Source organism: Lethenteron reissneri, chromosome 46 (genome assembly GCF_015708825.2).
Source record: "Lethenteron reissneri isolate LAM-NWPU_2019-01 chromosome 46, ASM1570882v1, whole genome shotgun sequence".
NCBI classification, from domain to species: domain Eukaryota; kingdom Metazoa; phylum Chordata; class Hyperoartia; order Petromyzontiformes; family Petromyzontidae; genus Lethenteron; species Lethenteron reissneri.
This window is the reverse complement of record NC_083824.1, coordinates 1,007,598-1,021,133: the sequence shown is the minus strand read 5'-3', so window position 1 is coordinate 1,021,133 and position 13,536 is coordinate 1,007,598. Positions and strand designations below refer to the sequence as shown.

Genomic DNA, 13,536 nt, shown 5'->3' with positions numbered 1-13,536 from the left:
GCTCTAAAGCTCTATACCATCGACAGTTTCAGCCTTTCTTGCGTGACATCCAGGCTGAATACGGTGACGTAATATATCACAACGATGTGCGGTGGCTAAGTCGGGGGTCCGCAATGCAGCGATTTTTCTCTCTCAAAGAGGAAATTGCCCATTTTTTGGGTGAGAAGGGACAACCAATTGAAGAACTGTCCGATCCTGTATGGCTGGCAAATCTGGCTTTTTTGGTTGACATAACGAAGCATCTGAATGCGCTGAATGTTAATCTTCAAGGAAAAGATGCAATGGTGAGCCAGCTATACGCTCACATCAAGGCCTTTGGAACCAAACTGCAACTTTTCCAAAGACACTTGTCCCAGAGCCCTGCACCGCGCACTTCCCAGCTTTGAAAGAGGTAATTGACAGTTTCCCACAGGACAACATCGGTGCGCAAATGAAGAGTTATGCAACAGCTATCGCATCTCTTTCTGTGGAATTTATAAAACGCTTTCGGGACTTTGCAGTTATTGAAAAGGACATGTTGCTTTTCTCTTCTCCCTTCTCCGTGGACCCTAACGATGCTCCTCCACAGCTGCAGCTCATTGAGCTGCAGTGTGACGATTAGTTCTCTTGTTGACTTTTACCAGCAGCTGGACAAAAGCAGGTTTCCAGAAATGCGGTCATTCGCTAAGAAAATGCTGAGCTTATTCGGCTCCACATATTTGTCTGAGCAAACATTCTCAGTCATGAACTTAAACAAGAACCGTTTGAGGTCAAGGATGAGTGACTCCCACTTGCATGGCATTTTACGCATCTCAGCCACTGCCCTCAAGCCAGACCTGGTCTCTTTACTGAAATCTAGATCTCAGTATCACCCTTCTCATTAGTGTCAGCAAGTTATCTGTTCCTTGATCAATCTGAAATTGAGTGTTCTGAACGGTAACATCTGTCACTATTAACAGTGAAAAGCCTAAAGCACACTAATGCACTTGGACTTATGGCACTTATTATTAAACTCTTGAATAAGATTTGGTTATAACTGTTGATGTTATGTACCTGTAGATGTGACACAAACTATTGCTTTCTGAAAGATCTTGTAAAAGACAAGGGCAAAATTCACTTGTTTTAAAGTTTAATGATAACAGACCGCTTTGCATTACTTATAACTCCTGTTTAAAATGTTCATGAGGCAAATATATTTAACTCATGGAAATTTAAGGTATTCTATACAGTTTGTTCAATGTTATCTGACTGAATGAAAGGCAGAATTGTGTTTTTAGAGTTGTTCACATCTACCTGAGTGGCTTATATTTAGTTACATTGTCATTTGAAAAATAAAGGTAATTGTAACAATGACAATTGTTTTATAACAGTGTGTATTTTCACGTAACTTTTGTGGTTAGAGAATTGTATTTTATCAAATTTGGCCCTCTTTGCAAAAAGTTTGGACACCTCTGCTCTACGAGGATTACAACATCGGCAGCCCACCGCTCACATCGTGAGGCGTTGGCAGACACGCAGCGATAATCCCGAGCGTGGTTTTCTGCATGATTGGCATGGTTGGCTATGTTCAAACGTACATACATACGTATTAATTCAACTTCGCAAAATGCCCACAATAACAATGTCGTCTATCGCTGCTTCCGCCAGTCGGGTCACGTTTGTTAAAATAAATTTTGATTTTGACCTAAAACAAGAGGACCACGGTGCATTTCTCCAGGAACTGCTGATGGGTTTTTTTTTGTTTCACACTCACAAAGACCTGTGTGCGCATTTCTACACAATATCTGTGTATTGTTTGAAAGTCAGGGGGCGGGTGGGCGGCAAAACTCTCGACAGAGGGAATTCCCAACCAGCGCAGCACGGCCTACAAAAAACACCCTTGGGTGAGGAGCGCCTGCGGAAAACGCAAACGTTAAATAACGCAGCGATGCCGTGATGCAGCGACTCCTGTAAACAAGCCTCAGGCAACGGCACGACAGACAGATGGAGCTCAGGGTAGTAATCAGCCTACGCTGTACTGTCACTCGCAGTAAACTCTACACGTTCGTCAAAAACACTGTGGCCTCAAAAGGAAAATGACAATAAGCGACGTTTGGAGCAATAGCCCTTCTTCACGTGGAATGAACAAGGACCACAGGCGACGTTTCGGGAAATGGACCTTGTTCATAGTGTAGGGGTGTCAGGGGAAGGATTCTTACCAATAGGAGGGTTAGTGGGACGGTGACAGGAGGGGGAGGGGTAATCGAGGAGATATAAGGGGAGAACTGACGGGAAGAGGGGAGCTTTGGCGGGAACGAGATTGAGACGGCTGGGGACAGGTGTGGATGGGAGAAGAGGAATAAAGGACGAACCCCCTGCAACCTTGTGTCGGCTCTCCTTTACAATAGCACAAGGAGGGCCATTGCCAAAAGCGTCGCCTGTTATACATATTTTCATTTTAAGGTAAGTGTTGTTGACAAGCGTGTTGAGTGTTGTTGTTATTTGTGCACCACTGTCAACGCAACAGCATCACCGAATAACAATGTTTAATTTGCAGACTCAGTAGAGTCACTGGGTTCGAGACGTTCTTGTGCTTGTAAACATCGCAGCTAGATGTAAACGTGTAGCTGAATTGAGTTCCGTTACTCTCGTCTGCCTCTTTCACAAATTGCTGGCCGTGATAAAAACGTTATTTTTGGAACTTTTGTTTAAAAAAACACACACAAATAAAGTTTATTCATTACACAAGACCGGGCATCATTATGGGCCACTTGGTAAAACACTGGCCGCAACTCTACCCACCATCGTTCACACAACTACTCACCATCGTTCACACCACTCTACTCATCATCGTTCACACAACTCTCAAGATCCTATTGACATTGCGGATAAACGAGAAATAAGGTCAAAGCTGCAAAGACCGGCAAAGTTATTCACGAGAGATTAAGAAAAAACATTGAAAAAAATCACACTTTGGGATGCAAGTTGTCAAAATATTTGGCCACTCTCTCCAACTTCACTCTTTAAAAAAACAAACACAATTGTATTCCAAGTCATGTATTTTGTTGCGACCTCTCTTACCTTGCAGATCAGCTCTCTCCATCGAGACACGCACGGAACATGGGTAACTCGCTGAAACGTTCCATGCTCCTGGTTTTAAGTCCTATGGTTCTGCGGAGAGTGAGCTTTGACCGGTAGGGAAGAGACAGGGAGCCTTCGGGAAGCTCAGAATCCTGAAAACTCCCCAATACCCCTCTGCTCCCCCCAACGCTCCCCCAACACACCGCCGCCCACTGCTTGAGTCGCCTTCCCAATCTAGAGTCTTCTTCATGGCGTGCGTTCTTCGCGGGCGCATGCGTGCAGCTTGACTGGAGGGGGTCCAGCAGGCTCAGCTGAACATCTGCGAGAGCCTGGAGGCGAGGAAGCCACGAGGGCGCGACTTGGCGCGGCCGTCAGCGAAGCAGTCGAGCACCGACTGACGGCAGTATGAGTAGAAGAGCTCCTCGGCGCTGCGCAGCACAGCTGCCAGGTCCAACGTGCCCAGCAGGCTGCTCACACGCCACGCCACGGTACATCGTTAGCATTATCGACGTTTGCTTGGTTAAGCTATACAACTATATATATATTTCGATTTAAAGCTTTCGTGACTGCAGGGATTCGTCTTCTTGGTTCTTTCGGTAAAGTCACGTAGAAGGGAAATAAAAAAAAAACATAATAAAATACAATTCTCACGACGTTTCGGCCACAGGTGACGCTGTCTTTCCGACAGCCCTGTTCTTCACCTGAGGATGGCTGCTTGCGTTGTGGCCGAAACGTCGTGAGAATTGTATTTTATTATGTTTTATTTTTATTTTATTATTTTCCTTCTACGTAACTATATATATATTTTTTAAAATACCACGTATGGCCCGCTGAGCTGTGTATTTCTTTTTCAGAAGCGACCTGGCTATCACAAATGATAGCTTAACGATGTGGCTTATCGTGTGGAAATTTAAAGCAGCCAAATACTCTAAACGTATGTTTATAAATGTGGGGGGGGGGGGGGGGGAACTGGAGGACCTGGAGAATAACCCACACGACCACGGGGAGAGACACACACTTCAAATATACAGGGGTCAGGATCGGGATCAAACCCACGACCTGTATATCTCACCACCTTAGTTTAACCAGGCTCACCGAAATGACAAATAGCAATCAGTGCAAAAAACAACTGCGTCACACACACGCGTCACAAACGGCGTGTAAAATCGAAAATATTGCACAAACGCGAATCGATGTTAAATAGTAAATTCCCTGCAGCGTCACGTCGGCTATAGCGGATTGTTCTAGACTGAAAATCGTATAATTACGGTTAAGTTTCACCGTGTCCATCATCATCGTCATCACCACTTCATATCGATACTGCGCCTGCCATACGGTTCAGCTCGGACACCCCCGGTGGCAGCTGTCCCTGTGCAGCACAAATTGAATGCGGCATCCGGCCTGCAAGCGGCCGTTAGTCTGCCAGTGGGGAGCGATTTTGCTTCGTGGTTTTCCCACTTTAGTCATTTGTCAGTAATCTATAAAATTTGTATCATGACGCCAGCACACATGGCCTACTTATCTTTTCTAATATTATCATGGGATATCTGACGGATAACTGAAGCAGATGGCATGTAGTAGTCGTAATAATAATACAAACGCAGTATTAACCAGGGCGGCCGCTGGCCTTCAACCACAAACCTCTGCATCAAGTGGCGAACGCACGACCGCTCAGCTCTACCACCGTACAGAAACTTGTACGTCCATAACAACGCGGCACACCCAACATACAGGCACACAGCATACACACATAGCATACAGATGCAGGACTTGAGAAACACGCGTCACGCGTTGGGTTGAGAGGCGTGCACGCGGCGGACAGTTAAGGCAAACGGGGACACAGGGCGCAGAGCGACTTACTGTTGTTGTACCAATTAAGGTGGCATGGTAGTTAAGGGGGGCCTGCAGGTGGCCGGGGGTAATCGAGGATGCAGGCTGGTGATTGGACGAGAGGTATGGGTGTCTGAAATTGGCGACGCGGTGTCTACAACAACAACACCACGTGGGACTGGGGGCTGGGGGCGAGTAGCGAAGCGGGGGATGGTCCAATTAATTAAGGGGAATTGGTTCAGGGATAAAGGCGGAGAGCGTGGGGAGAAACGGGAGTTGGTGCCTGGGACGAGTAACGAACGGATGGCGAGACGGAGCAGCGGACAAAGAGAGTATAGTATAAGGTAGCAGTGGACAAAGAGAATACAGAGTATGGTAGCAGTGGATAGAGAGAACACAGATAGAGTAGCAGTGGACAGAGCGAGTACAGCGTAGGATAGCAGCGGAGTAACGGGCCTTGGTGGAGAGAGCTACGACGGAGTGGGACAGCAGAAAGAACAAAGAGCGACCGAGCTGGAGAGAGAGAGCAGAGAGGAGGGTCGCTGGAGGAGAGGAGCAGAAGGAGGGGGAGTTGTGAGTTGAAGAGTACAGAGGGACATTGAGTGATGCCGACGGAGATGTGAAACTATACGAGTTAATAAAGAACCGAGAAAGACAAAGAAGCTGTCACGTCAGAACGAGTCCTACACATACACAGCATACAGGCACACAGTATACACACAGCATGCATGCATAAATACACACAGCATACACAAAGCATACATACATACATAGCAACAACAACCGCCATTCGCCATTCAGTAGCAGTGACGTCACCACGACGCTTGTGCCAGGCTATGTGCATGTTGAGGCCACGTGCAGTGTCGAATGCCCGCTGGCACGAGGTCACGGGGCAGACTCAGGTGCCACGGGTCGACTGACTGAGATGAGTGGCTGATGCTCCACCTGTGCCCCCTACTGTGCCAACTTTCTGTGCTTAAATAGCCACCCGGCACTCCGCTCGTTGTGAGCGTCACTCCTCTGCCCTCCTTTGTTGTTGGAGGGCGACTGCCTCCAACTGCCCACTAGCATCCTTCACGAGCCTCCTCCACAGAGGCCGATCTTGACACCGCTGATACCAGTCATCGGCAAGTCCACTCAGCTCCACATCCTCCTGTACCACATCACTCCATCTCTTCTCTAGCCCATGCCGCGCCCGTTGAGCCCCCTCGATCCGGACAAATAAAAGCTGTTTAGGCATGCGGTGGCTGGGCATGCAGGCTACATGCCAGAGGAGCTCACCGATGGGACTTTGTCCAGATCTTTCAAGGATTTGTGAGCTTCTCACACAATCCAGCCTGGTTAAACCCAGGATGGATCGTAGGCAGGCCAGCCTAAATCTTTCTAACCGGCGAAGATGTTCCATTAAGGGGGTCCACGTTTCGCAAGCATAGAGAAGGGAGGGAGTGACTGTGGCTGAGAAGACCTGAAGCTTCGTGCAGAGCGACAGACTAGGCAGCTTCCACACAGTGTTACGCAACCGATGAAAAGATAATGCCGCTCGACTGATTTGGAGTGAGACCTCTGCTGTCAAACCGGAGCCAGTCATGAGCACACTGCCCAGGTATGGGAAACTCTCCACTCTCTCCACAACTGCCCCATCACCGAATTGGGAGTTGTGGAGGTGGAGTGTCTGATTGTACAAAATACCCAGGCAGGTGCTTAGTTTTGGTGGGGCTGATGGTAAGGCCCCACCTCTTAGTGGCAAGCTCCAGGTTCAGCAGCATCGCCTCCAACTCCCCCTCTGAGTGAGCAGCAATTACCAGATCATCGGCATATGTAACATGGTTGAGCAATAGGAAGCCATCCCTTGACTGCACCTGGGCATCGATCAGCCTCCCATTGTATCTGTACCAGATGGAAATTCCTCCGGTACAGCTCCACGAACTACGTGGTCGAAATAGATGTTAAATAATGTGGGAGCCAGAGGACATCTCTGTCGCACCCCAAGGTGTACAGGGAATGACTCCGACTCCTGGCCACGGAGTGTTACCTGGGCCCGATCACCATCATGAAGGTCCTTAATGATCGTGAGCAGAGGGTCAGGGACTCCGAAAGCACGAAGAACAACCCAGAGCCCAGGCCTACTGATGGTATCATAGGCCTTGACCAGGTCAATAAAGCAGAGATGTAGGTCTTGTTGGAATTCCCTATACCTCTGCTATAGCAGACGGACAGAAAATATGGCATTTGTGCAGGACCACCCTTTCCTGAAACCACATTGGGGCCCTGCAAGCCTCTTCTCAGCGTGCCTAGCAAGGCGATGTTGAATAATCCTTGCCAGGACCTTTCCCGGCACACTGAGGAGTGAGATGCCCCTGTAGTTGTTGCAGTCTGTGCAGTCCTCCTTGTTAAAGAGGGACCCTTCCAGTGGTCCAGACTGCTATTATGATGTCATGTAGGGCAGTCTGTGCACAAACGCCAGCCTTGGTCAGCATTTCGCTTGGGAGATCATCTCTGCCCGGTGACTTTCCTGTTCTTACTCTGGATCGCCTTTAGTACTTCCTCAACAGAAGGCACCTCAGCCAGCCACTCACAGGGGGTGACTTCTTCCAATATTTGTACGTCCATAACAACGCGGCACACCCAACATACAGGCACACAGCATACACACATAGCATACAGATGTAGGACTTGAGAAACACGCGTCACGCGTTGGGTTGAGAGGCGTGCACGCGGCGGACAGTTAAGGCAAACGGGGACACAGGGCGCAGAGCGACTTACTGTTGTTGTTGTACCAATTAAGGTGGCATGGTAGTTAAGGGGGGCCTGCAGGTGGCTGGGGGTAATCGAAGACGCAGACTGGTGATTGGACGAGAGGTATGGGTGTCTGAAATTGGCGCCACGGTGTCTACAACAACAACACCACGTGGGACTGGGGGCGAGTAGCGAAGCGGGGGATGATCCAATTAATTAAGGGGAATTGGTTCAGGGATAAAGGCGGATAGCGTGGGGAGAAACGGGAGTTGGTGCCTGGGACGAGTAACGAACGGATGGAGAGACAGAGCAGCGGACAAAGAGAGTATAGTATAAGGTAGCAGTGGACAAAGAGAATACAGAATATGGTAGCAGTGGATAGAGAGAATATAGATAGAGTAGCAGTGGACGGAGCGAGTACAGCGTAGGATAGCAGCGGTCGATACAACTGAGCTACGACGGAGTGGGACGGCAGAGAGAACAAAGAGCGACCGAGCTGGAGAGAGAGAGAGCAGAGAGGAGGGTCGCTGGAGGAGAGGAGCAGAAGGAGGGGGGAGTTGTGAGTTGAAGAGTACGGAGGGACATCGAGTGATGCCGACGGAAATGTGAAACTATACGAGTTAATAAAGAACCGAGAAAGTCAAAGAAGCTGTCGCGTCAGTACTGGTGTCAGAAATAATCAAAAGGACCACGCCGACATGTCGAAGAAAGCAACGAAAAATAAAAACTTACCGGCGGGCTCGTCGGCCGACAGCAAAGACGCGGATGTGATACCCCCGTCAGGGTTGGAGGCTCCCGCTCCCCCTGCAGACGCGGCTGATGGGGCGCCGCCGTGGGAAGAGGGCGACCCGAACGACGAAGATGAACCAAGCCCGCCTCACGTATGGAGAGCTGCAATGGCTGAGTGGGAGGCCAGGATGGCGGCGCTCACGAAGGAGTTTGAACATTTTATGCAGACGATACGGATGGCGCCGACAGGATCGGATCAGCTGCCGCACGAGCTCGTCACATCTGCGGAGGCCGGCGACGCGGCTGTATCTCCCGATGCGCCAGGAGCAGAGCTGGACGCCGAGGAGGAGCCGGAGTCGCTGACTTCGAGCACACGACGCCGATTGCACGTGGAACGCTTTGAGGTTAAAGTCGGCGACTGGACGGCGTTTACACGACGGTTTCGGGCAGCATACGAGTCGCTCGGGTGGACGAAAGTTGAAGCGCTACAAGCTCTGCCAACGGCCTTGGACGACGATGCGCTGGCGACGTTCTACGGCCTCCCTGAACATTTACGAACCACGATCGGTCGCCAAGCACAAGTTTCAGTTGAGACGCAGGCGGAGAAGGAATCTCCCCTCGCGTATCGCAGTGCGCTGTTGACCCTCGGCCAAGCGGCTTACCCGGCAATAGATCAGGCCGCCCTTGATTCCTTGGCCCAGGAGAAGCTGTTGCTGATGGCGAAGGAGCTACGAGTCGTCCTCTCACTTCCCAGCAACAGCAACGATGACGGGTCGTCTTTGCAGATTGCCAGGAACATCCAGGCCAACCTGGATCTTCGCGACGAGCCAGCGGCGGTGACACCACAGCCCCTGGTGGTGTGCGCCGGCGCCCGGGGGCCTGTCGGAGTTGGAGCCGGGATCGCTGACAGCAACGGCCGCACGGCCGCTTGTGGGCCCGCCACGCCGCCCCGGGACGTTCGGACATGGTGGCCCGCTGACGTGTTACGAGTGCGGATGTCGAGGACACTTCGCACAGGACTGCTGGAGATGGAAAGGCGTCTTCCCACGGTCATCAGGAGACTACAACCGCGGATTCTTCCCATCCCAGGACTATCAGGCGAGTCGAGACACATGCAATACACGGCCGTATCCTACACCTCACCCATCCGCGACATCACACATTGTTGATCCCCCTTCGTATGACTCACATGGGAATGCTGTATGGGGTGCGTTGGCTCATCGTGTTTTGGGAGCTGCACCGGGTTCGTCGGATGTGATGGCGCTTGTTCAAGGGGTACAGGTTCGAGTTATCGTCGATACGGGGGCTTCTGCGACCCTCATTTCCTTGCAAACTTTCCGATTATTGCCAACCTTGCCCCATGCTTTGGAACCAGTGGATGGCCCGTGTATAGCGGCAAATGAGGGCAGTTTGGGAATTTTGGGTCGAGTGCTTGCAACGATTCAAGTTGGGGAGGTGTGTGTAACGGGATACATTTTGGTTTCGACTGTTCTGGCCGTGCCATGTTTGTTGGGCACAGATTTTTTGCAAAAGATGCCAATTAAGATTTCGATTGAGAAGGGACAATGGAATTGCCATCGGGGAAGTGCCTTAAGTTTTTGGGAACTCCATCTAAATTTGCTCGCGTTAACGCTGTGGTTCAGGCGGTGGTTAGCCGCACGGTGCGCGTTCCGCCTGCGACGCAGATGCTTGTGCCGTTACGCTTGAAAAAAGGACTGTCAGTGGGTAACTTGGAGGAAGGCATTTTGTTGACACCGTCGAATGCCGTGGCACGAACGCCCTCCTTGGTTGGTGCTTTTACGATGGTGACGGCGATGTGCAAACCATTCATTCTGATTGTAAATACGGGGCACGAGTAGTCGTTATTCAAGAAGGGACTACGTTGGCGCACGCGTCGGTCGCGCGGAACTCGGAAGGGGATGCATGCTTGGCAGCTCGGGAGGGAGATACGCTTTCACTGGATGAGGAGGAACCGGGCTGGTTTCGGGATTTGTACGATTGCAATGATGATTTGACACCCGAGCAGCGGTCGCGTCTTCATGGGTTGCTTTGGGAATTCAGGGACCTTTTTAGCTCGGAAGTTTGATGTCGGTCGCACGTCCCTGTTGCGGCATCACATTGATACAAGGGATGCACCCCTAATTCGCTTAAATTCTCACCGTGTGAGCCCGCTGGAGAAGGATTGCATTCGGAAAACGGTGGACGAAATGTTGAAACAAAATATCGTCTCTCCTTCTTCCAGCCCGTGGGGGGCTCCGATTGTATCGGTTGATAAACGAGATGGTTCTCTGCCATTTTGTGTAGATTACCAGAAATTGAATAAGATTTCGGTGGCGGATGCATACCCGCTCCCGCGCATTGATGACTCATTGGACACCTTGTCCGGTGCGAATTTTTTTTCCACTCTGGATCTTTTGTCGGGCTTTTGGAAATTGCCCTTGGACGAGGAATCTAAACCAAAGACGGCCTTCCGCACGCCACAGGGGTTGTTGCAATTTAACGTACTTCCGATGGGGCTGCACTCCTCGCCAGCCACCTTTCAACGATTGATGGAACTCGTATTGTCCGGATTGCAGTGGGAGTCATGTTTGATATATCTTGACGACGTCATTGTGTTCAGTAAAGATTTTGAAGGGCACTTGCAGTGACTACGGGCTGTGTTTGGCCGGGTTCGGGACACCAATTTGAAATTTAAACCCCAGAAATGCCAATTGTTAAGAACATCTGTCAAATACTTGGGTCATGTGGTCAGTGAGGCGGGGGTCGCCACTGACCCGGAGAAAACCAGTTGTGTACGTGCGTGGCCAGTGCCCAAGACAGTATCGGAAGTGCGTAGCTTCGTGGGATTTGCGTCATATTACCGTCGATTTGTTAAAGATTTTGCCACAATTGCGAGGCCGCTGCATACGCTGACTGCTCATGGTAAGAAGTTTATATGGGGTGACGAGGTACAGCGTTCATTTGAGACGCTCTGGGACGCTTTGGCAGATGGACCGCCGCTCGGATATCCAAATTTTGCGGAAATGTTTATTTTGGACACTGATGCCAGTAACACGGGCATCGGCGCTGTGTTGTCTCAGACGATTGATGGAGTTGAAAGGGTCGTTGCGTACGGCAGCCGTGTGCTGTCCCCGGCAGAGCAAAGATATTGTGTAACACGCAGGGAATTGTTGGCGATTGTACACTTTGTGCAGTTGTATCGACCGTACTTGTACGGAAGGCAATTTTTGGTCCGCACTGACCACGCGGCGCTGCAGTACTCCTTGCGGATCGATCAACTCTCGGGTCAGATGGCCCGGTGGCTTGAGGTCCTGCAGCGATACTCCTTCACGGTCCAGCACAGGAAAGGGACCCGTCATGTTAACGCGGACGCTCTGTCCCGATTGCCTCAGTCGTCGGGCTTGTGTAGATGTTCCAAGGGATCGCTGCGCTGCAGGCCACCGCTGCAGGGCATTCCGGCCATGGCCGCTGCAGCCGATTTGGACCGGGTTGACGAAGCACTGGCTATGGAGCCCGGGTTGCTGGGATTGTCACGAGATTGTTGGGCGCGATTGCAAGCAAACGATCCTTCGCTTACCAGAATGAGACTTCAGGCCTCCTGTTCCAAACAGTTGGATGATCGGGCCTTTCTTCGGCTCATAGACGACCTCCTAGTGAGGTGGGATGTCGTCTTACAGAAGTTTTGTATTGTTGTGCCACTATATTTGAGGGGAAAACTTATTCGCGACGCGCACGAGCGATTGATGCACTTGGGTGAGAAAAAAACCGCGTTGACTTTGATTAACGATTTCTATTGGCCGGGATTGCAAAACGATGTTCATTTGTATGTTAAGGCCTGTCACGAGTGCGCAGGGCGGAAGGTGCCGGCGCAGCAATATCGAGTACCATTGCAGTCGATACGGGTTTTGCGGGTAAACGAGATTGTAGCCCTTGATATTCTGGGACCGTTCCCCGTTACCCCGCGGGGTCACAAATATATATTTGCTTGTGGGGGTCGAGTACCTCACTCGGTGGCCTATAGCATGGCCGCTAGCGGAACAATCGGCAGGATCAATTATGGAGGCCTTCCTGCAGGGTTACGTTTTTGACAAAGGTGCCCCGGAGCACCTGCTTACTGACCAGGGTAACAAAATGTATTCCCGCCTATTGAAGGAAGTGTGTGATGCATTGGGTACAAGGAAGATTCAGACATCCCCATACCACCCGCAAACCGATGGGATGGTTGAGCGTCTTCATCGAACACTGACGTCTATGTTGTGCCAACAGGTTAATTCGGCTCAGACAGATTGGGATCTACATGTTACGGCGGCCTTGGCCGCTTATAGATTAGTCCCACACGCCTCGACAGGGTATTCACCCTTCCATTTGATGTATGGTTGTTAACCGGAAGCCCCGGCCCTGGTCAAGCTGGGGGTAAAAACTAAAGGGAAGTCTTCTTGGTTCTTTCGGTAAAGTCACGTAGAAGGGAAATGATAAAATAATATAAATAAAACATAATAAAATACAATTCTCACGACGTTTCGGCCACAATGCAAGCAGCCGTCCTCAGGTGAAGAACAGGTCTGTCGGAAAGACAGCGTCTGAATGAACACCACCAAGCTTGGCAGCGTATATTTAAGCTGAGTTAGGGGAGGAAGGGCGCCTTGACAAAGGAATTTGCATATCAACAGATGAATTTAGCATATTTATGGAAAATGCACATATGGGATTAGTCACTACTTGTGGAACGTGTAGGAGGGGGGGGGTCTCAAAGTCATATTATGCCCGTGCATTATGCAGGATGAGCAGCAACAAAGGGAGGAGGTAGGGTTAGCAGTAATACAGGGAAGATGGGGGACAAGGCCTGGTTACATTGTCCGATGGTGCCAGTAGGCACATCACCAAAATTCCATCGGCCCTGGCAGGGTCCCGTTGAGATTGTGGAAGTTCGCCGGGATCAGAGTGTGAGGATGCAATACGGTCGCCGATTGTGGCATGTTCACCCGTCGCACTTGAAGAGGTATGTGGTACCTTATGATGCGTCATCTCCCATCCCGGAACGGCCTGTATTGGATGTGTCCGACGAGCGTACTGTGCGGCGATGGGAAAACGCACCTCAGCAGTTTACCCCCCGTGTGTCTGCAGGATCACCATTTCTGAGTCAGGGGTGACCCCGGGACGCATGCGACCGCGTTGGTGTCTCGTCGGAGAATGGCCGGTGCA

At 50.6% G+C, this 13,536-nt stretch overlaps 1 protein-coding gene across 2 annotated transcripts in view; it reads right to left on the bottom strand.

Annotated features, from left to right (window-relative positions):
* Window positions 1-1,049: 1,049 nt before the first annotated feature.
* The window catches only part of LOC133354128 (uncharacterized), a 134,011-nt gene continuing 121,524 nt past the window's right edge, over window positions 1,050-13,536 (bottom strand). For both annotated transcript variants that reach the window (XM_061570723.1, XM_061570724.1), the window contains exon 10: window positions 1,050-3,506. In XM_061570723.1, coding sequence (XP_061426707.1) covers window positions 3,347-3,506 — 160 coding nt within the window. In that variant the 3' untranslated portion in view covers window positions 1,050-3,346. The remainder of the gene's footprint in view (window positions 3,507-13,536) is intronic.